Source organism: Spinacia oleracea, chromosome 2 (genome assembly GCF_020520425.1).
Source record: "Spinacia oleracea cultivar Varoflay chromosome 2, BTI_SOV_V1, whole genome shotgun sequence".
In the NCBI taxonomy this organism is placed as follows: Eukaryota; Viridiplantae; Streptophyta; class Magnoliopsida; order Caryophyllales; family Amaranthaceae; genus Spinacia; species Spinacia oleracea.
In genome coordinates, this window is record NC_079488.1 from 84,264,468 (window position 1) to 84,285,239 (window position 20,772).

A 20,772-nucleotide genomic window follows, 5' to 3' on the forward strand; every position below is an offset into this window, starting at 1 on the left:
ACCTGAAAAGGCACAAAGATGACTTCCTGGTCTATGGTGGAGATGATGAATTAATTGTTAAAGGCTATACGGACGCAAGTTTCCAAACCGACAAAGATGATTTCAGATCACAGTCTGGGTTTGTCTTTTGCCTCAACGGAGGTGCAGTAAGATGGAAAAGTGCTAAGCAAAGCACCATTGCGGATTCTACAACTGAAGCGGAGTACATTGCTGCACATGAAGCAGCAAAGGAAGCTATATGGCTAAGGAAGTTCATAGGTGAACTTGGTGTAATCCCCTCCATTAAAGGACCAATAGCCCTGTATTGTGATAATAACGGAGCTATTGCACAGGCAAAGGAGCCTAGACACCACCAAAGAGTCAAGCACGTACTTTGTAGATTTCACCTTCTACGAGAGTTCGTTGAAAGAAAAGAAGTCGAGATAAGCAAGATTGGAACTGATGACAACATATCAGATCCATTGACTAAACCTCTACCGCAGGCGAAGCACAACCCGCACACTGCAGCTATGGGAATCAAGCATATTGGAGAATGGCTTTGATGTCCTTATTTAATGTTTTAAAGTTTTAGAGTTTAATTCTTTGTAAAACATTATTGGTTAATCATTCACAATAAATGAATAGAATTCATTTTTCCATTTAATTTGTGGTTTATTAAATGATGAGTCCCTTCAATTTGACGATATATTCAAGATAGACTGTCAGGACCAGTCCTGTGACTAAGAAATGTCTATCAAGTGAACTTGAATGTCAAAGGTTGAAAATGGTCCCTGGTCGGAGTTTTCTATAAAATTGGACGCATAGAAAACGTTAGACGACTAGAATGCAAGATGACTAGTAGTTCTGTTTCTTGAACTATGTGGACATGGCAATGTCGTAATCATTTGCATAGATACTTACTTTGGGAAGACTAGTATCGGACAGACCTATGAAACTTTACTGTAAGAGATGAAAATCTGTCATAAGTAAATTTCATTAAAATTATTAGACACTAAATCCTCAACACCTGAGTGATTTGAGATTACTTGTTTGAGAACTGGTTGCTTTGACGTTGACCAACCGTCGCACCGTAAAAGGAGGCTATAAAGGCAACGCTCGGGTAATCACCTATCAAACGAAGTCTAATCTCAAGATCATAAGATTGAGATTGTCCTCCCATAAATCGGGATGAGATGCTTAAAAGTTGTACAAGGCCACTCGGAGAGCTAGAAACTATGAAATGCATGGCCGTGCTGGGATGAATCATAGGCTATGATTATCTGTTTATTTGATCAGTTGAACTCTGAAACCGAGAAACACCTCTAGACATAATAAGGATGACAACTCTTACCTTATGTTCAAGAGCAAGCATCGAGCGACAAAGGAATTAGGAAATGCACACTTGGGAGACTGAAGGAAATAATGCCCTTGGTCCAAGTATGCATATAATATCAAGTCTAATAAATGCGGTTCAGTATTAATTAACAAGTTAATAATTCAGTGAGATCAAGTGAGCTGAATGCCTAGCTAGAGGCCGCTTCAGTTCAAGTGGAATTAATGATATTAATCCACAGCTTACTCTTGACTGAACCCGTAGGGTCACACAAATAGTACGTAAACGGATCAAGTATTTAATGGCATTAAATACTCCATCTATGGATATTCGGAATCGACGGATCTTGGTTTCAGTGGGAGCTGAGATCGTCACATGCAAGAAATAAATACTCCGGAAACGATGATATTGCCGGAAACAGAAATATGGATCGTATCGGAAATATAAATATTATCCAAGTCGTAGATGTTGCCGGAAACGGAAACATGGTACGTATCGGAAAATATTATCGGAAATGGAAATATTGTCGGAATCGGAAATATTGCCGGAAACGGAAATATTGTCAGAATCGGAAATATTATCGGAATCGGAAAATAATTCCGGAAACGGAAATATTAAATATTTGTTCGAAACGGAAATTAATTCCGGAATCGGATATTAAATATTGTTCATATCGGAAATGAATTTCGGAACCGGGAATTTAATCGGAAGCGCATCGTACGAATTAGCATCGGACGAGGCTTGCTAGACGAAGGCCCAGCACGAAGCCAGGCCCGCGCCCAGCAAGCCGAGCGCCCAACATAGAGCTGCCACAGCCTCGCCAGGCCCAGCGCAAGGCCAGGCCCAACAAGGCCTTGGCGCGCGCACGCTAAGCGTGCTGTTGGGCTGCGAGCAGCGACTGCTCGTGTGGGCCGCAAGGCCTGCGCGGGTGGTGCGATGCTCGTGGCCGTACGATGCTCATGTTCGTAACGAATCCTTATCCTATCGGAATTCGTGTATTGATTAAATCCTAATCCTAATAGATTAAATTTATTATTTAGAGTTCAAGTTGGATTCTAATTAATAAATCCAAATTCTAGTAGGATTATAATTCCTTTTCCATACCTCTATAAGTAGGAGCCTAGGGTCATAATTTATAGACACAATTGAAGTATTCTAAAGGTAAGATTTTGAAGAAAAATCAGCCATACACTTGCACCTAAATAGCCGAAATTCCTAAGCAACCTCAAGGGCGATTCTAGTTGGTCAAGCTTAAGGCGGATCCGGACGTGTTGTGGACTATCTACGGAGGGACGACACTTGGAGTCCTAAAGACTTGTTCTTGTTCGGTTCGGGCGCAGCTAGGGAGGGCACGCAACAAAGTGTATGCATCTAAACTATGCTAAATGATTATGTGTAAATAATATGTTTTCCTGGCTTTATGGTTTTTCCGCATGATTTATGTTTTGTCATATGAATCATAACCTAACAATATTTCTAATGTATTTTATGAAATTGAATAGTGAGCTTACCTTCTGGTGCTATGTCAACTGGTTCTTCCCATTCGGTGGAAGATGCTATGATCTTTCGTGCCTCCCCAAACCACTGGCTTGAATTTGCTACCACTTCACGGAAAGAATTGATTTTCTTTGTTGATGCAGCAGTGAATTGATCATGCTGATTGACAGATTCATCGAGTTGATGATCGAGCATGTGAATATCATCTGGTGGATCACTTGGATTAGGGTTATCCACCCCCATACTTAGTTACGTAACAAATTTGATATCTAAGGACTTTCTCTCTCTAAGGACTTTCTCTCCCAACCGACCCAAGTCATCACTATAAAAAATCATGGAATTTCCAACTTTGGCTCACAAGTCACAACCCATCAATCTATGATTCGGATTGACATATGTAGTACTCCCTCCGTTCCTAAATATGTGTACACTTTGGACATTTACACGGTAATTAATAAAATTGAATAGTGTGTAAGAGGTAATGATTGTGAATGTTTTTTTTGGGAAAGGAAAAAGTAGATAATTGTTTATTGTATAAATTACAAAAAGAAATCAGAGAAAATAGGAGGGAAATTCAGAAAAGTACAAAAGTGCCAAGTCAGCAATCCACTAACTAAAAAACCAACCAATAGAATTCATGGAAAAATATCCAACAGCCAATAGGAAAGCAGGAACTAAAGTACACGAATCAGCCAACAAACGGAAACTGGACACTTAAAAGGGAACTGGACACGTATTTAGGAACAGAGGGAGTAGTATTTTAACATATGCATAAAAGATAATTAAGAATATATTTTTTGACGGGTAATTAAGAATAAATAAATTTAACGTGATCCACTAATAATGTGTTAGATACGTAAATAAAATACCGATAGGTTATGGCTTTTCCCTGTGCTGGGTTGTTCGAAAGATAATTTAACTGATTTAAGGCATATTCTATTCGAGAGCGGAGATGCCAATATCTGATATGTATTTCAAGATACATATCACCCCACTAAACGACAAAATAGAGATAAGACAAAAATAAAAGCAAGTGCCATTTTTCAAAGAACTGATGCCATTTTGGATAAATGAATGCCATTTTTCAAAAACCAATGCCATTTTTCAAAAACGGATGCCATTTTCAAAAAAAAAATTAATTTTGTCCTTTAGCGTTTGTCTTATCCATATTTTGTCGTTTAGTGGATTATATTTCCTTTATTCTAATACGTACGGAGTACTCTCTGTACTCTGTAATTGCTAGGTATTGGGCGTTTGGGTGTAGAACGTGGGAAACTCACTAGATGTTTCAATTTGATCTATTTTTGATATGATACGTCTTTAATATGCTCGATTAGAGGGGTTTTGGAGTTTTCACAAGTTTAGATCGGGGACACTATATATTCCTTGGCCTACTACCGACTTGTCTCAAATATTAATTTGGAATTTTAGTGATAAGTTAGACAATTCACTAGTAGAAAAAACCCCTGTTGCAACCCCCTTGTTGCAGCGTACATGTAATAATACGCTTCAACAACCAGTAGGTCAACGCGGGTCAAACTTTATAAAGGGTTGTTGCAGCGTACAAATTAATTGCCCGCAGCAAGAGAGTTTTTTGCAGCGTACAAAATAAAAGCCCCCTGCAATAGCCCATTTATTTTGCAGCGTACAGATAAAAGCCCGCTGCAATAAAAAAATTTCGCTGCAAAGCTAATTAAGAAAAACATTTCGGATCTCAAACCTAAGGACGCTCATACTCCCTCTTCTTCCCTCAGCTTTCCCTGCGTACTCTCTCACCTCCTCATTCTTCTTCTTCTTCATCTGCTCTCTTTCTCTCTCCTAAATCCCTTCTTTCTCCGCCTGAACCACCACCTTGAATTCTGTCGCTGCCCTACCCCCTCCCATCGTCATCCCCGCAGTTCCTTCACTCCACCACACTCAATTTTACATCTTATCTTTCGCTTCAAGAAATTTGAAAGGGGTGACGTAAAAAATGGGAACCCGAGAAGTGTACGAGGAGAAGCTTCGAACTGGAAATGTGTATCACCATGATCCCACCATTAATCCTGGCCTCGGCACCCCTCGCTGCCCCCGTTGTCTCTTTCTCCTCGACTCCGATTCTGTATATTCTCTTTGACCCTTGTTAATTTTTTATTGTTTTATTGTTTTTCTCTGCCTTTTTCTATGCACATAAACTGTTCGATGATTTGTCTCTCAGAAATTTCTTGCATTTCTGACGATTTCCCTTTTTGGGTTTCTTTTTGATTTAGAAAAATGGTGAATGGACAATTACTTCTGTCTTGCACGATGCTACAGCTGTGGTATGCTCTCTCTCTTTCTCTTTGCTTATACCCAGATAAGCCTTCGAACTCAGCCGCCTTCGAAATTGAGGAGGTATAGTTTTCTAACTTTTTGTATTTGTTTTTCCCTAATTTCGTATTTTTAGGGTTTGCTTTCAGTCAATTCTTGATTTTCCCCTAATTTCGTATTTTTAGGGTTTGATAATATAAATTATTCTTATTCTTATTTTTTGTGTTACTTGATCTTTTGGTGATACCACATTACAACTATTTGAGCCACGCATCTCAAAAATATACGTTGGTAAAAATACTTCTCTGCGATAATGATTATGTTGAAACTACTGTTGATTTGAATCTTTAAGTTTTAAGCATGTCCCTTTTATGTTAGTTTATTTTTAATGACTTCGCAGTGAGTCTGTACTTCAGCCCCTCAACCAGTTGCCTCCTCCAAATGTCAAACGGGAGCTTATAATGCTTTCTTTACCGGCAATAGCTAGCCAGGCCATTGATCCTATGGCTCAGCTGATGGAGACAGCTTATATTGGCAGTTTAGGTTGAAATCTTATTCTTTATTTTGAATTTAAAAAAAACTTTGTTTTCTCTTATTAGTATTCCGTAGATTGTGTCCTTCGGTTCTTCTGGGGCTGTTATAGCAGCAGCTTCAGAAGAGAGAAAGCATGAGATGTAAGGTTAAGAATACCTTTGTTTCCCAGAGCACTATTCCCATTATGCTCATCCCTTTGATTCTTGGTGGCAGAATCGGGAGGCTTTGTTGAATATTAAGGTCTTAACTTTGAATAAATGATAATCTGGGAGGGAGTTTCCCTGGTTAGATGTTTCTATAATGGTCACACATTCACACTTGTAACATTGAATGTGCTAGCTGACTATTTGGTGGGTGGAAAATTATGGCTTTGCTAGCAGTTGTAGCTATGCCCTCCTGTAAAGTTGGTTATATCCTCACTACTGATTTGTATCTAATCACAAATCACGATCTATAGATAATTTGAAGTTGTTCTTCAGTATGTATATCTTGATTTGTCAAAAAATAGAATGTTAAATTTCTGTAAAAAGACTGGGTTTCTTTTCTAGGTAGGCATCCATCATGTATGTCTTTTGGCTTCACCATTTATGTTAATGTGTTCATCTTTTTCGCTTTACTTTTCTTGGTAACTGATGGATTTGGCACATCTGCGTTCTTCTTAGGTTCCACTTTTCAACATAATGAACAAGTTTGACGGGGAGACCATAACAGAAGTCGTGCGTCCTCAAATAGCTAGGATGCGATATCGTGTAACTAAACTGCCACCTTACATTATTGTGCACATGCAGCGTTTCACGAAGAACAACTTCTTTGTTGAGAAGAATCCCACCCTTGGTATGTATCATGTTGTGTCCTATTATTTTGGTGCTCGTGATGGGACTAGTCTGTGTCATCACAAAGTTGGTTTTTCTAATTATCTTCTTTATCTTCCTTTTAGTGCAACTTACCTTGTGTTCAACTGAAACAGTATTTTGTCAAACTTATACTTACCTTGTGTCCAATGTGTAAATCAGGTGTATACTTGCGACACTGTGTGCCTTTCCAGTTTCCACTTCTCTTATTACGTTACTTTTTTGACTCATTTGCCTAATTTTAAACTTAAACTTTGTTTTGATTTATGATTATCACAAAAGTTGAAGATTGTGAATAATGTGTGGGTTTTAACCAAATAGGAAAAGCTTCTTGGATTAATAAGCATTTGTTGTTGTCCAAAGATCCTGATTTGTGAACAATAAACCAAATAGGAAAAGCTACATATTTTCTCAGAGTATTACACTTATTACATGTTTAATATGAATAGTTTTAACTTTCTAACACTCATTCCAATCTACTTATGCAAATTTAAGGCTTGTTTGGTCGTTATAGGTCATATTAGGCTAAAATGAGGCTTTTTTGCTCCCAAATATGAAATAAAGAACCTTAGGACTCATTTTAAACATATTAAATGTTTTATATGATTAGTTTTAACTTTACAAGACTTAATCCAATCTATTTATGCACATTCATGACTTCTTTGGCCGTTATAGGTCATATTTAGGCTAAAATGACATTTTCGCTCCCAACTTTGGTCTAACGAACTTAAAAACTAATTTCAAACTTATTACATGATTCATATGATTATTTTTAACTTTTCAAGACTCAATCCTATCTATTATGCACATTTGAGACTTGTTTGGTCGTTATAGGTCATATTTAAGCTAAAATGAGACATTTTCGCTCCTAACCTTGAACTAAAGAACCTAAAGACTCATTTTAAACCCTTTACATGATTAATATGCTTAGTTTTAACTTTCTAAGACTCATTTCAATCTATTTATTCACATTTAAGGCTTATTGGGTCGTTATAGGTCATATTAAGGCTAAAATGAAGCATTTTCGCTCCCAACTATGAACCAAAGAACCTAAGGACTCATTTTAAACTTACTAAATGTTTTATATGCTTATTTTTAACTTTCTAAGACTCATTCCAATCCATTTATGCACATTTAAGGCTCATTGTGTCGTTATAGGTCATATTTAGGCTAAAATGACATTTTCGCTCCCAACTATGAACCAAATAACCTAAGGACTCATTTTAAACTTACTAAATGTTTTATATGCTTATTTTTAACTTTCTAGGACTCATTTCAATCCATTTATGCACATTTAAGGCTCATTGTGTCGTTATAGGTCATATTTAGGCTAAAATGACATTTTCGCTCCCAACTTTGAACTTAAGAACCTAATGACTCGTTTTAAACTTATTATATGATAAATATGCTTAGTTTTAAGTTTCTAAGACTTATTCTAATCTACTTATACCCATTTAATTCTTGTTTGATAGTTATAGGTCATATTTAGGCTAAATGAGGCATTTTCGCTCCTAACTTTAAAATAAAGAACCTAAGCACTCATTTTAAACTTAATACATGTTTAATATGCATAATTTTAACTTTATAAGACTCGTTCCAATCTATTTATGCACCTTTAAGGCTCATTAGGTCGTTGTAGGTCATATTTAGGCTAAAATGACATTTTCGCTCCCAACTATGAACTAAAGAACCTAAGGACTCATTTTAAACCTACTAAATGTTTTATATTCTAGTTTTAACTTTCTAGGACTTATTCCAATCCATTTATGCACATTTAAGGCTCATTGTGTCGTTATAGGTCATATTTAGGCTAAAATGACATTTTCGCTCCCAACTTTGAACTTAAGAACCTAATGACTCATTTTAAACTTATTATATGATAAATATGCTTAGTTTAAGTTTCTAAGACTTATTCTAATCTGTTTATGCACATTTAATGCTTGTTTGATAGTTATAGGTCATATTTAGGCTAAAATGAGGCATTTTCGCTCCTAACTTTAAAATAAAGAACCTAAGCACGCATTTTAAACTTAATACATGTTTAATATGCATAATTTTAACGATCTAAGACTCGTTCCAATCTATTTATGCACCTATAGGCTCATTGGGTCGTTATAGGTCATATTTAGGCTAAAATGACATTTTCGCTCCCAACTTTGAACTAAAGAACCGAAGGACTCATTTTAGACTATTAGGACATTGTCATTAGTTTCTTGAATGTTAAAATGTGATATTTAATTTGTATTTAATCTAATGTTTAATTTAAATTTCTGTTTTTGTAAAGGTCTACACTCCGAGGATTGCGCCTTATGCGAGGAATTTGATGTGGTTCGTGAGCAATGGGCTAAGTTTTTTACCAACAAGTATTTATTATTGGCTTTAGCGCGCTTGATCGAGTTGGTTTAGTTGTTATAGAATAAATTTTATATTAAAATGTATGTTTATGTTGAAATTGGAACATATATTTAAATGTAATATGTGCACTTTGGTTTTGGGATATATAGTATACAAAACTCCAGTTGTTGTTTTTATATTTGTTATACAGGTTGCGTTATTCTATTATTGTTTTGACAGGTTTCTATATTTGGTGCAAGGCACTCTAGGTATCCCTAAACAAAATTAGAATTTTCCCGCCAAAAGTGCTTTTTTGCAGCGTACATATATGTTGTACGCTGCAACAAGGGAAAAAAATTTGGCAAAAATTCAGACTTGTTGCAGCGTACAAATAAATGTACGCTGCAAAAAATTGAGTAATTCAGACTTGTTGCAGCGTACAAATAAATGTACGCTGCAAAAAGTTGAGTCTTTTGCAGCGTACATATATATGTACGCTGCAACAAGTCCAAAATTTTGCCAATTTTTTGGCACTTGTTGCAGCGTACATCTAAAAGCCCGCTGCAACAAGTCCAAAATTTTGCCAATTTTTTGGCACTTGTTGCAGCGTACATCTAAAAGCCCGCTGCAACAAATCACTTTTTGCAGCGAACATTGTACGCTGCAACAAGTTCAGACTTGTTGCAGGCCCCCCAGTTGCAGCATACGATGTACGCTGCAACAGGGGTCTAAAAGCCCGCTGCAATAAGGGTTTTTTCTACTAGTGATTTGACATGGAGCTGATGCTTACTGAGTAGGATTATCACTTTTTTATTTTCTATTTTGGGAGTTTTCTTATTATTTGCTCATCCAAATCTCTTTCTTTCCAGCTCTTAATCTACTAGGCATATATGTCACTTTATTTTCTCTCTTGTTTTTTTTTCAAAGGTTAGTTTGATGTCACTTTAATTATTTGCTTAACTTTTAAGGTCATTATCATCAAAATTTTAATTAATAATTTTCAAGGTTATTTTGATCTAATATTGAGTTTAACTAGTCTTATATATACGTGATGCGTGCGAATATATATAAGAAAATAAAATTATGTTATTTAAAAAACAATCACAAAGTTTCTCTAATGAAGAATTTAATTGGGGGTGACTTTTTATTATGTTTGTTTAATTGAATTTTAAAGATTTAATTAAAACATTATTTAGCTGTTACAATAACAAGATGTGACATAATAAAGTATTTGAAAGGAAAAAAATAAATCTATGCTAATATATTAAAAGACGTTGTGAATTCGTCTATGTGTCACATATTACTTTTTTCTTTGCACCAAGTGGTATGTCATGTCATGGACAACAAAAACCAATACAATGAGGTTCGAACTCCATACCTCAAGTGGGGATGATAAGTCTCATTACCATCTTATAACCAACCACCAATTGTGGTTTATCTCTTCACATTAATTTATAAATAAATAATAACATGAAGTCCAAAACAATGTGGTTTTATATTCTATAGACTATTTTGGAAAAAACAAAATTATTAAAGAATGTGGAAGATCATGAATAAACATGATGTCATAAGTCTCATAAGCATCAACTATAGAGATGGCTTGCATGGCTGCATATATAAAAATATAATATGGTGAATCTTAAACAATTACTCCGTAGTTCCATTATAAAAAAATTATATAAATTTTAAGATGATCTGATTGAAAAATTACTTGGCATGATAATTGTCGTAGTGTGTATGTGTAGTTGACGAACTTAATAGATGTTTTTCACTTTATGGTATACATATATTTTGTCAAATATTAAGTTCAAGAAAAATCTAAATTTTTTACTATTTAATGTAGCTAACAGGGCATCACCCGAGCCACACACTAGTTATGTGATTAATAAGAGTATGGTTGGATGTGATTAATTATTTGATTGTGACTTTCCTTTATATTTTTGACTTTTTGTCGGATGTGATTAAATTTATTTGACTGCCCTTTATTTGTTCTTATTTGTTTTTAGTAGTAGAGCCGTTTTACACTATTTTATAGGGGATACCAAAGGGTCATTTACAATAATGACCCTATGAAATTCATTATAGATTAGAGAAGATTATTACGGAGTGTGGCCATTATATTTCTATTATACTACGTATTGGAAAATCTTGCTTGAGTGTACATACAAGATACAACAAATGTACGTGTTAACATACATAAGTAAAAAATTTACACACCTACAAATTAAACTAAAACAACACTATGGCCTGTTTGGAAATCTGGATTTCATTTAAAATTTAGGATTTGGCCAAATTCACTTGTTTGGAAACACATAGAATTTGGATTTGGGCCAAATCAAACTCTTAAAAATATAAGTCCATTCTTAAGCATTTGAAATTCCATGTGAAAGGTTATCATTTCAAATTCCACGTTACTGCTCTCACATCTCTCTCTCTCCTCCTTGCCTAGATTTCATAACAAATAATTTTCTCTCTCCTCTCCCAAATCCACCGCCTCAACTATAGCTCCTCCGCCCTCTTTCTTCTCTTACGATTAACCACCGCATCACAACGACCCGCTCCACCACCGTATCACAATGAACCGCTACACCACCGTATCACAACAACCAGCTCCACCGCTGACGACCAGCTCCATAAATGCCCCATCTACGTTCTATTCGTCTCTAATCTCACGACCATCGGGATATTATCTGCCATATTGTTCTATTAATTTTCCATTTTTCTCTCTCTTGTTCTTCAAATGAGAGTTCATCCAAGGATGCAATTGGATTTTTCAATTAGTTTTTGATAAAAGTTGGAAAAATTGAATTATTTGTTACGAAACCTAAAGAAACCTTGATTTTCTAGGTTTCTTGATTTTTTGGGTTGATGTATCAACAATCAAAATCAGGCAAATACATGTGAATGGTTATCTGTTTGGGGAAGGGGGGAGAAGATGGTGGCGAGCATCAAAGAGAAGGAGGGTTCGGAGGGTTCAGGAAGTGCAAGGGGCGGGCGGCTGAGTCGGCTGATGAACGGATGCTTGTAGCGGCGGAGAGGGAGTGAACAACCGTGTAGATTGAAATCTCATCGCTGAATTTCTGAGGATTGTTTTCCAATGAAATTGTACCCAAAATAATTTACAATCTGAAATTGTTCGATGTGTATGGGAAAACAAAGTGTTCGATGTGTATGGGAAAACAAATTGTTGATGTATCAGTACAAATTAATTTATTTTTTTGTTGGTTTATTTTTTGGCAAGGATTTTTGTTTTTGTTAAATTGGATTATACAGGAAATAAACGGTTCAAGTATTCAATTATGAAATTAAAATCCCATAATTTTCAAATTTGAAATGTTAAATTTAAATTCCTAGTTTTTCCCAAACATAGTATTTGGAATTGAATTTCAGTATTTGAATTACAGATTTGAAATGACTCATTTCAAATGAAATGGTTGTATCCAAACATTATCCTAAGGTCTTTAAAGACCATTACACCTATTACAATAACACAAACAAAATACATAAACTTCGAAAGGGAAGCAGGGTCTTCTCGATTATATTCATCCTTTTATTATTAATACAACCTTGTTTACACAATCCACATTGTGCTATCGTGGAAAGACCTTTTATCGCTGTGAATTCTTTGTAGAAGATAACATTGATTTTGGGCCGACAACCACTAGGAGGCATCTTTGGAAACTTGTAAAACTTAGGGTGAAAGGGAAAGAGCGGAAGAGAAACTACGTTACGAGTGAGGTGGAAAGACCTTGTGCATTGCACACAAACGTCTAGAAGAGACTCGGTTAGCACGTTAGGAAACCCCAAAAAAAGGGGTATAGCATTCAGATAACTGATTTTGAAAGCGTAAGACCAACTAACAACGTCAATCTAAACTGAAGATTAACAAAGGTTAACCTTCACAACCTCAACCCAAAAACACTCCAATCTCAAAGACATCGAACCTTCCTATTAACCAAAACCCCTTCCCTAATCGAACACCTTACACACCAACCCCCAAGCATACATCCAAAGAAGATTAATCCCCCCCCCCCCCCCCCACCCACATTACACAACCACCAGGAACTGCTTCATTATAGGAAAAATAAATAGCACTAAAAAATTCCCCAAACTTAACTAACAAGCCCATAAATGAATAACCCTAAAAAATTCCCCAAACTTAACTAACAAGCCCATACTACAAGCATCCATACACACAATGCTTAAATGGTTTTAAAATGTTATCTCTAATAAATAATTGAGATGAAATTTTATATAGAGTTCTAACATTATAAGAAATTGTACCATTAATGTAAGATTTCACCATTGTTGGATGAAAATCTGTTTGAAGAAGTTGAGAGAGAATTCAGAAAGTAGAGTATTATTGCTTGAATGAATAATTAGGCAAAGTGTTACAATGTATGCTATATATACACACTAATCTAAACTGACACCAATGAGGTGTACTAATTATAACCAATCAGGAGCTTCTATTTGTACACCTCAGCATCAATATACTAAGCTGACTATTATTACAAGGATGATCAGCATTGATCATCAGCTAACAAACCTAACAACCCTCTAACAGCCTTCCTTGTTTGTAGGGGAAGTAGTTAGGGTTGTTTCTAGAAGGTTCACAATGCATGTGCATGGTTAAACATGCAGCTCGTGCTTGCTTAGTAGAATAGCTACAAGAGGGAATACCAACACCCCCCCTCAAACTAGGCATGAGATCAGAGTTGAGCATGCCAAGTTTGCTAGATAAATTTTTGTGTTGAACTCCAGGCAAAACCTTAGTGAAGATATCAGCCAGCTGGTTTTGAGTAGGCAAGTAGGACAGTTGAAGAAGTCCTTCCAGAACTTTGTCCCTTGTGAAGTGACAATCCACTTCAATGTGTTTTGTCCTCTCATGGAAAATAGGGTTGGTAGCAATGTGAATGGCTGAGTGATTATCACTGTGAAGTTCAACTGGTTTGAGATTGTTAACACCAAGTTCTTCTAGTAATCGAATTGTCCAAGTCACCTCACCAGCAGCCTGTGACATGGCTCTGTACTCTGCCTCAGAAGAACTTTTAGAGATGGTACTTTGCTTTTTAGATTTCCAACTGATGGGAGAGTTACCAAGCAAAAGAATATAGCCAGTGACAGACCTCCTTGTGGTGGGACAAGCTGCCCAATCTGAATCAGAAAAGGCTTGGAGAGTAAGCTTGTCAGTGGCCTGTAACAAGATACCTTGACCTGCAGTCCCCTTTATGTACTTAAGAGTATGAATGAGAGCATCAACATGCTGCAATTTGGGAGAGTGCATGAATTGGCTTAATGATTGGACAGCAAAGGAAATATCAGGCCTGGTGTGAGTGAGAAAGTTTAACTTTCCAACAAAACACCTGTACAATTCTGCATCATGATAATCAACTCCATCAGTGGTGAGTATCAGATTGAGAGGGAATGGAGTAACAACAGATTTGGAGAGGTCCCATTCACAATCATGAAGAAGTTCCTTGGTGTATTTCTTTTGGGCGAGAATGTATCCATCATCAGTGTGGCTAATTTCAATTCCCAGAAAAAATTTTAAGAGACCAAGATCCTTGATGCTGAAAGTAAGATGGAGGTGTTGTTTGAGTGCAGAAATAGTATCTTCATTAGAGCCAGTGATGATTATATCATCAACATAGACAGCAACAACAGTAATATCAGTAGAGTCCTTCTTGATGAACAAAGAATAGTCATTCTTTGATTGAATGTAGCCCTGAGATTTGAGTTCACAGTGCAATCTTGCAAACCACTGTCTAGAAGCTTGCTTGAGGCCATACAATGATTTATTCAGCTTGCATACATAACCAGGTGGAGCTGGAACCCCTTCAGGAATCTTCATGTACACTTCTTCTTCAAGTTCACCATGGAGGAAAGCATTATTGATATCCAACTGAAACAATTTCCATCCTTTGCTGGCAGCAAGACTAATTAAACACCTTACTGTAGCCATTTTTACAACAGGTGAAAATGTTTCATGATAATCTATGCCATATTTCTGAGTAAATCCTTTAGCAACTAATCTGGCCTTGTACCTCTCAACAGATCCATCTGCATTCTTCTTAATCCTATAGACCCACTTGCACCCAATTGCTTTCTTTCCCTTAGGTAGAAGAACATAATCCCAAGTTTTGTTGTGCTGCAAAGCATCAACTTCTTTGTTCATTGCCTCAATCCACTTAGAATCAGCAGCAACTTCAGAATAGTTAGTAGGTTCAACAAGCTCCATGTGAGCAGCAATGAGTAGTTTGTGATTGTCTGGCAGTGTATCATATGCAACAAGATTACACCAATGTTTAGGAGGTTTGTGGCATATGTAATAACTGAAATGAGAGGGAGGTTTAGGAATTCTGGTAGATTTTCTTGGTTCTGGAAGAGATATTGTAGGAGAGATGGGAGGAGAAGTATGAGAAAGTGATGGAGAAGTGGGTGGTGATTCTGGATTGGACAAAAAAGATCCAGAACTGTGAGTGTCAACTTCTTGATCATCAGAAGCATGTGTATTTGAGTCTGATGTATTTGATGTTGGTATATCTGGTGTATCAGAAGTGTATGGAGTCTCAATAGGCAAGAAAAATTGAGTAGAGTATGCAGTGGATGGATTTTGAGAGAAATGAAAAGGAAAGTGATGTTCATGAAAAGTAACATCCCTTGTGATGACAGATTTATTTGTAGTAAGGTTGAGAACTTTGTAAGCTTTATGAGTTGGTGGATAACCAAGTAAAACACAAGCATCTGCTCTAGGATCAAATTTAGATCTATTGACTTTAGGTGTGCTGATATAACACAAACAACCAAAAACTTTTAAGTGTGAAAGATCAAGAGGTTGTTTGAACAACCTTTCATAGGGAGTGCTGAATTGAATGCTTTTCAGTGGCATTCTGTTAATGAGAAAAGTTGCAGTAAGAACACAATCACTCCAATACTTATCAGGCAGTTTGGATTGAAAGGAAAGTGCCCTGGCAGTTTCAAGTAAATGCGTATGTTTCCTCTCAACAACTCCATTTTGTTGAGGAGTGTAACTACAGCTCTTTTGGTGTAGAATTCCTTTGCTGAGAAACAATTCTCTCATTCCACCTTCTGTCAGATCAAGAGCATTATCTGATCTAACCTTCTTGACAATAAGACCAAACTGATTTTCAACATACAAGAGAAAATCACTCATGATTTTAACAGAATCAGTTTTATTTCTCATTAAATGAGTCCAAGTCATTCTAGTGTAATCATCTACAATTGTAAGAAATTGATTACACTTGGATGAGTCATATACAGAATAGGGTCCCCACACATCTATGTGTAACAAATCAAAAGGTTGTACTGACTTAATACTACTTACAGAGAAGGGAAACCTTGTCTGTTTGGCTAAGGGACAGATTTGACAAAAACACTCAGCTAAACAACCCTTGACATCAATGCCTTTAATATTCTTTATTTTGCCAAAAGAAATATGTCCTAGCCTAAGATGCCACAGTTTGGCTTCTTCAATTGCTGAAGTACTTGAAAGAGCATAGTTATTGGACTTTGAACTGTCTGATAGTAAGTCTTCATCTAAGCAATATAGGCCTTTTTCCAACTTACCAAGCAGAATGTGCTTGTTCTTGGAAAGGTCTTGTGCAAAACATTCACCATGTGTAAACAAAATTGTGCACTCAATATCATAGCATAGTTGGGAAACACTAATCAGGTTAAACTGAAAACCTGGCACAAACAACACATTCCTAAGTGTTATATTTCTTCCTAAATCAACTGTGCCTTTGTGTGTTACCTGAAGTTCTGCACCATTAGGAATTGTGATTGTATGACACTTATCATCAACTGGTTCTAGATTGCTGAACATATTTTTGTCTGAACACATGTGATCACTTGCTCCACTATCTAAAATCCATTTTGTTTTGACTTTAGAAAATAAACAGAATATACCTCTCAGCTGAGTAGCAGTTGCTACTCCAAGTGAACTAGAGCCTGAGTGTTCAGCTTGATTAGCAGTTTTCTGAGTGTTGAGAAAGCTTAAAAGCTGATTGTATTGTTCTTCTGTGAAAGTTGCATGAACAATTCCTGTGTCTGACTCAATTTGGTTTTCTTTCTCAGTGAATTCTTCCAACTGAGCTGCTGCTGCTACTCTTTTTCCTCTGCCTTTGAAGTCTTTAGGATAGCCATGTAGCTTCCAACACTTGTCAATAGTGTGGTTTTTCATCTTGCAATGTTCACAATACAGATTATTTCTAGAATAGGTAAAATTCCTTTGCTGACTTCCACTGCTTGTATTCTGAGCACCAAAATTACCAGAGTTAGAAGCATAGGTAGATTTATATGGTCTATTGTCAGGAAACTTCCTTGCAGTAAACACAGTTGACTCCATGTTATGAGTCCTGTTGCTGTTGACTTCTTTCTGCTGCTCTTCTTGCAGGAGTAATCCATATGCCTTTGAAATTGTTGGCAATGGAGACATCATAAGAATAGTGCTCTTCGAATGATCATATTTCTGATTCAACTTCATCAGAAATTGTATTAACCTCTGATCTTGTTGAGATTTCAGAAGCTTCTGAGTTAGTGTGCAGCTGCAACCAGTACAAACACATGATGGAAGTGGATCAAGGCCATCAAGCTGGTCCCAAAGAAGCTTGATCTTGGTGAAGAAACTTGAAATTTGCTCATCATCTTCTTGATTCAGATCACAAAGTTTATGTTGTATTGTGAACAATTGTGGACCAGAAGATTGGCAAAATCTTTCCTCAAGATCCAACCAGATTTCTCTAGCAGTTTTCAAGTATAGCACACTCCTTGCAATTGAAACCTCAAGAGATCCTAGCATCCAGGATATTACCAAATCATTGCACCTGTTCCAAATTCTGAAGTTTATTGATCCAACAGCTGGTTGATTCAAAGTTCCATCAACAAAACACAACTTGTTCCTAGCAGATAAAGCAATCACCATAGACCTTTTCCAGTCATTGAAACATTTACCATCAAATACTATGTTAACCAATTTCGAGGTATTAAGATCATTGTTGCTGAGATAATAGGCAGAGTTTGGATTAAGAGAAGAATCCTGATCATCAGGCATTTTGAAAAATTTCTAGATAGAATTTCTACAGAAAATCAGGAAGAATTACTAAACAGAAATCGAAGAAAACTGATGATTTAGTTTGAGACAATGACTTGATCAGTTGATCAAGTAATCAGAATGAAATTGCGGAAGAAAAACTCAGCAGGATCTAAAGATCTTGCTCTGATACCATGTCAGATTTCACCATTTTTGGATGAAAATCTGTTTGAAGAAGTTGAGAGAGAATTCAGAAAGTAGAGTATTATTGCTTGAATGAATAATTAGGCAAAGTGTTACAATGTATGCTATATATACACACCAATCTAAACTGACACCAATGAGGTGTACTAACCAATCAGGAGCTTCTATTTGTACACCTCAGCATCAATATACTAAGCTGACTATTATTACAAGGATGATCAGCATTGATCATCAGCTAACAAACCTAACAACCCTCTAACAGCCTTCCTTGTTTGTAGGGGAAGTAGTTAGGGTTGTTTCTAGAAGGTTCACAATACATGTGCATGGTTAAACATGTAGCTCGTGCTTGCTTAGTAGAATAGCTACAAGAGGGAATACCAACAATTAACGACGGGAAATCTCGTCGCGAAAGACCAATAATCGTTGATTAACGACAGGATTTCCTGTCGCGAACCCGTCATAAAAGGGGGCCATCGTTAATGTAAAATCCCGTCGTTAACCCATTGTAAAAGACATTTGCGACAGTTTTTCCCGTCTTTGTTTGGTTGTTATCCCCGTCGCAAAAGGTTTTTTGCGACGGGATTTTTGACCCGTCGTTATTAGGTTATCGTAAAGATACAAATTCTTGTAGTGTAATAATATTATTAATGGATTTGCCAAAATTTAATCTCAAAATTTTTGAGACGACCTCTATAAAACGCCCTACTTCTAACTCAAATCCATCTCTAATCATCATTTTGAGACGAGATTGAACTAATTAGAGACAAAATTTCCAATCTCTATTAAAAGATTATTTTGCAGGGTACATAACGTAGTACTACGGATGCACATGGAATAACCAAAATGCTCCTCATATTTATAAGAGTTTTCAATCATTATAATTCAATAAAATAAATCCAGATGTAGTAATTTTACAGGGAATTAAAAAAATATATTTTTATAAGAAGGTAGAAATATGCAGACCTTTTGGTGGGTATTTCTTTATTTTTTTGACAGCCACAAAAACAAAACATAATACTATTACCTTAGTGGTAAGATCATGGGCTGAAATAACCATTAGTCTACTAACCTTAATACAAAGAACATAATTAAAAACAGAAGAAGTTAGGGAACTATAACACATATTATATGGGGGTTATTTCTTAGGCTTACATCTACATGCCAAAGTTGGATAAGAATGAAGAAGAAATAAATAATGTAAAATTGTTTTGAACTTAAGTAACTAAAGTCGAAAATCTTCATCTTTTAGTGACCCTTCTCAGGCCTACATCTACATGCCAAAGTTGGGTAAGAAGAAGAAATAAATAATGTAAAAATGTTTTGAAATAAATAATGTACGGCGATAATCTTTACACTTTAGTGAACCTAGATACTAAACCATGATATCTCTTCATGTGTTATGATTATTTGGCTAGTGACATGGTAATAATGTCGCACCATGTCACAAGCACAAATGAGTTTTATTATAAAAAATGTTGCTACCCCATCTTTGAACTCATGACCTCTGATATGTTAATGCTAAATTTTATCCATCACTCCAACGATACAACTTGTAACTTTAAAACAATTAAAAAGGAGAAATCTCGTTCTTTTGAATGTGTACAAATTTATTGCCCAAATATATGTATTTGAACAACAATTTGTGATAACAATTTGTTTCTTAATTTTTATTCTTTTACTAGTCAAATCATATATATTTTCTAGAAACTTAGAACAAATACAAAACCATGAAATTAACAGAGAAAACAATATGAAAGAAAAATAATGTTGCGCTTTCTCTTAGCTAATAAGATGTGTTTTTCTTTTCCCTCTAAAATGTATTTCAACTTTGTAACTCATTATACAATTGTAACTTAAATTTTTTTATAAGTAAAGTACAAAAAATATAATTTTACACAAAAAAAGAAAATTTCTCAAAAACTTTTGTTCGCCAATTGTTGGTTAGCCAACTTTATTCTGAAACTACATATAATGAAATCCTATCATTCTTAAATTGCATGTACATACAAAAGGAACTTAAATTTGAAATGAATAAAAAATAAATAAAACCAAACCATATACAAGTATACAACGACACTCTAGACATCTCCCAGACCACTAACTAGTTATTATTTATTCCTTCATCCTCTAATCTACTCAACTAGAATTTGGGTAGAGACGTACTAGAGATGTTTCTGGTTGATATTTATGATGTACGGAGTATTGGAGTAATAGCCTAGGATTTTTGCCTTGCTGTTAATTACATTCAAGCCTTTTCTAATTATTATACGACAATTTTTGTGTAAGACCGCTTTGCCGAAAAGACCGGTTCGATTATTTAACTAATTGGTTTCAGTGCTTAACTAATTAGTTTCAGTGTTTAACTAATTAGTTTCATTACTTAATTAATTGGTTACCTTACTTAACTAATAGTTACATTGCTTAACTAATTTGTACCACTGGTTAACTTATGACACCAAAATGAAATGATATTTTGCGTAAAACGGTCTTACATAAAATTTTGTATTATGGAGTAACTAACTCCCACTTGACCTCAATTGTATGTCCCATGGTTTCCAAAAATAGCGGACTTTCCTTTTCATGAATTTGGCAGCTTGCTCATGGACAAAACTTTATTGACCCAGTGGGTCACTTACCCACCTGATGTGGCAAACAACGTGGATGCAACATGGATGATGACGTGGCATTTGGTCAAA

The 20,772-nt window shown here is 35.8% G+C and overlaps 1 protein-coding gene across 5 annotated transcripts; it reads left to right on the forward strand.

Moving 5' to 3' along the window:
• Positions 1-4,273: 4,273 nt before the first annotated feature.
• Positions 4,274-9,014, forward strand: LOC130467962 (uncharacterized). 5 transcript variants are annotated; one of them, XM_056837158.1, is made up of 4 exons: positions 4,274-4,910; positions 5,059-5,109; positions 6,295-6,466; positions 8,768-9,014. In XM_056837158.1, exons 1-4 carry the CDS (start codon positions 4,782-4,784, stop codon positions 8,887-8,889), a joined length of 474 nt encoding a protein of 157 aa, XP_056693136.1. In that variant the 5' UTR covers positions 4,274-4,781; the 3' UTR covers positions 8,890-9,014. The 5 variants fall into 5 exon arrangements, 2 of the variants coding, with proteins under 2 accessions (XP_056693136.1, XP_056693135.1); XM_056837157.1 differs by having other exon boundaries at positions 4,278-4,910; positions 5,059-5,182; XR_008928135.1 differs by lacking the exons at positions 4,274-4,910; positions 5,059-5,109 and adding exons at positions 5,193-5,389; positions 5,499-5,641.
• Positions 9,015-20,772: the final 11,758 nt, after the last annotated feature.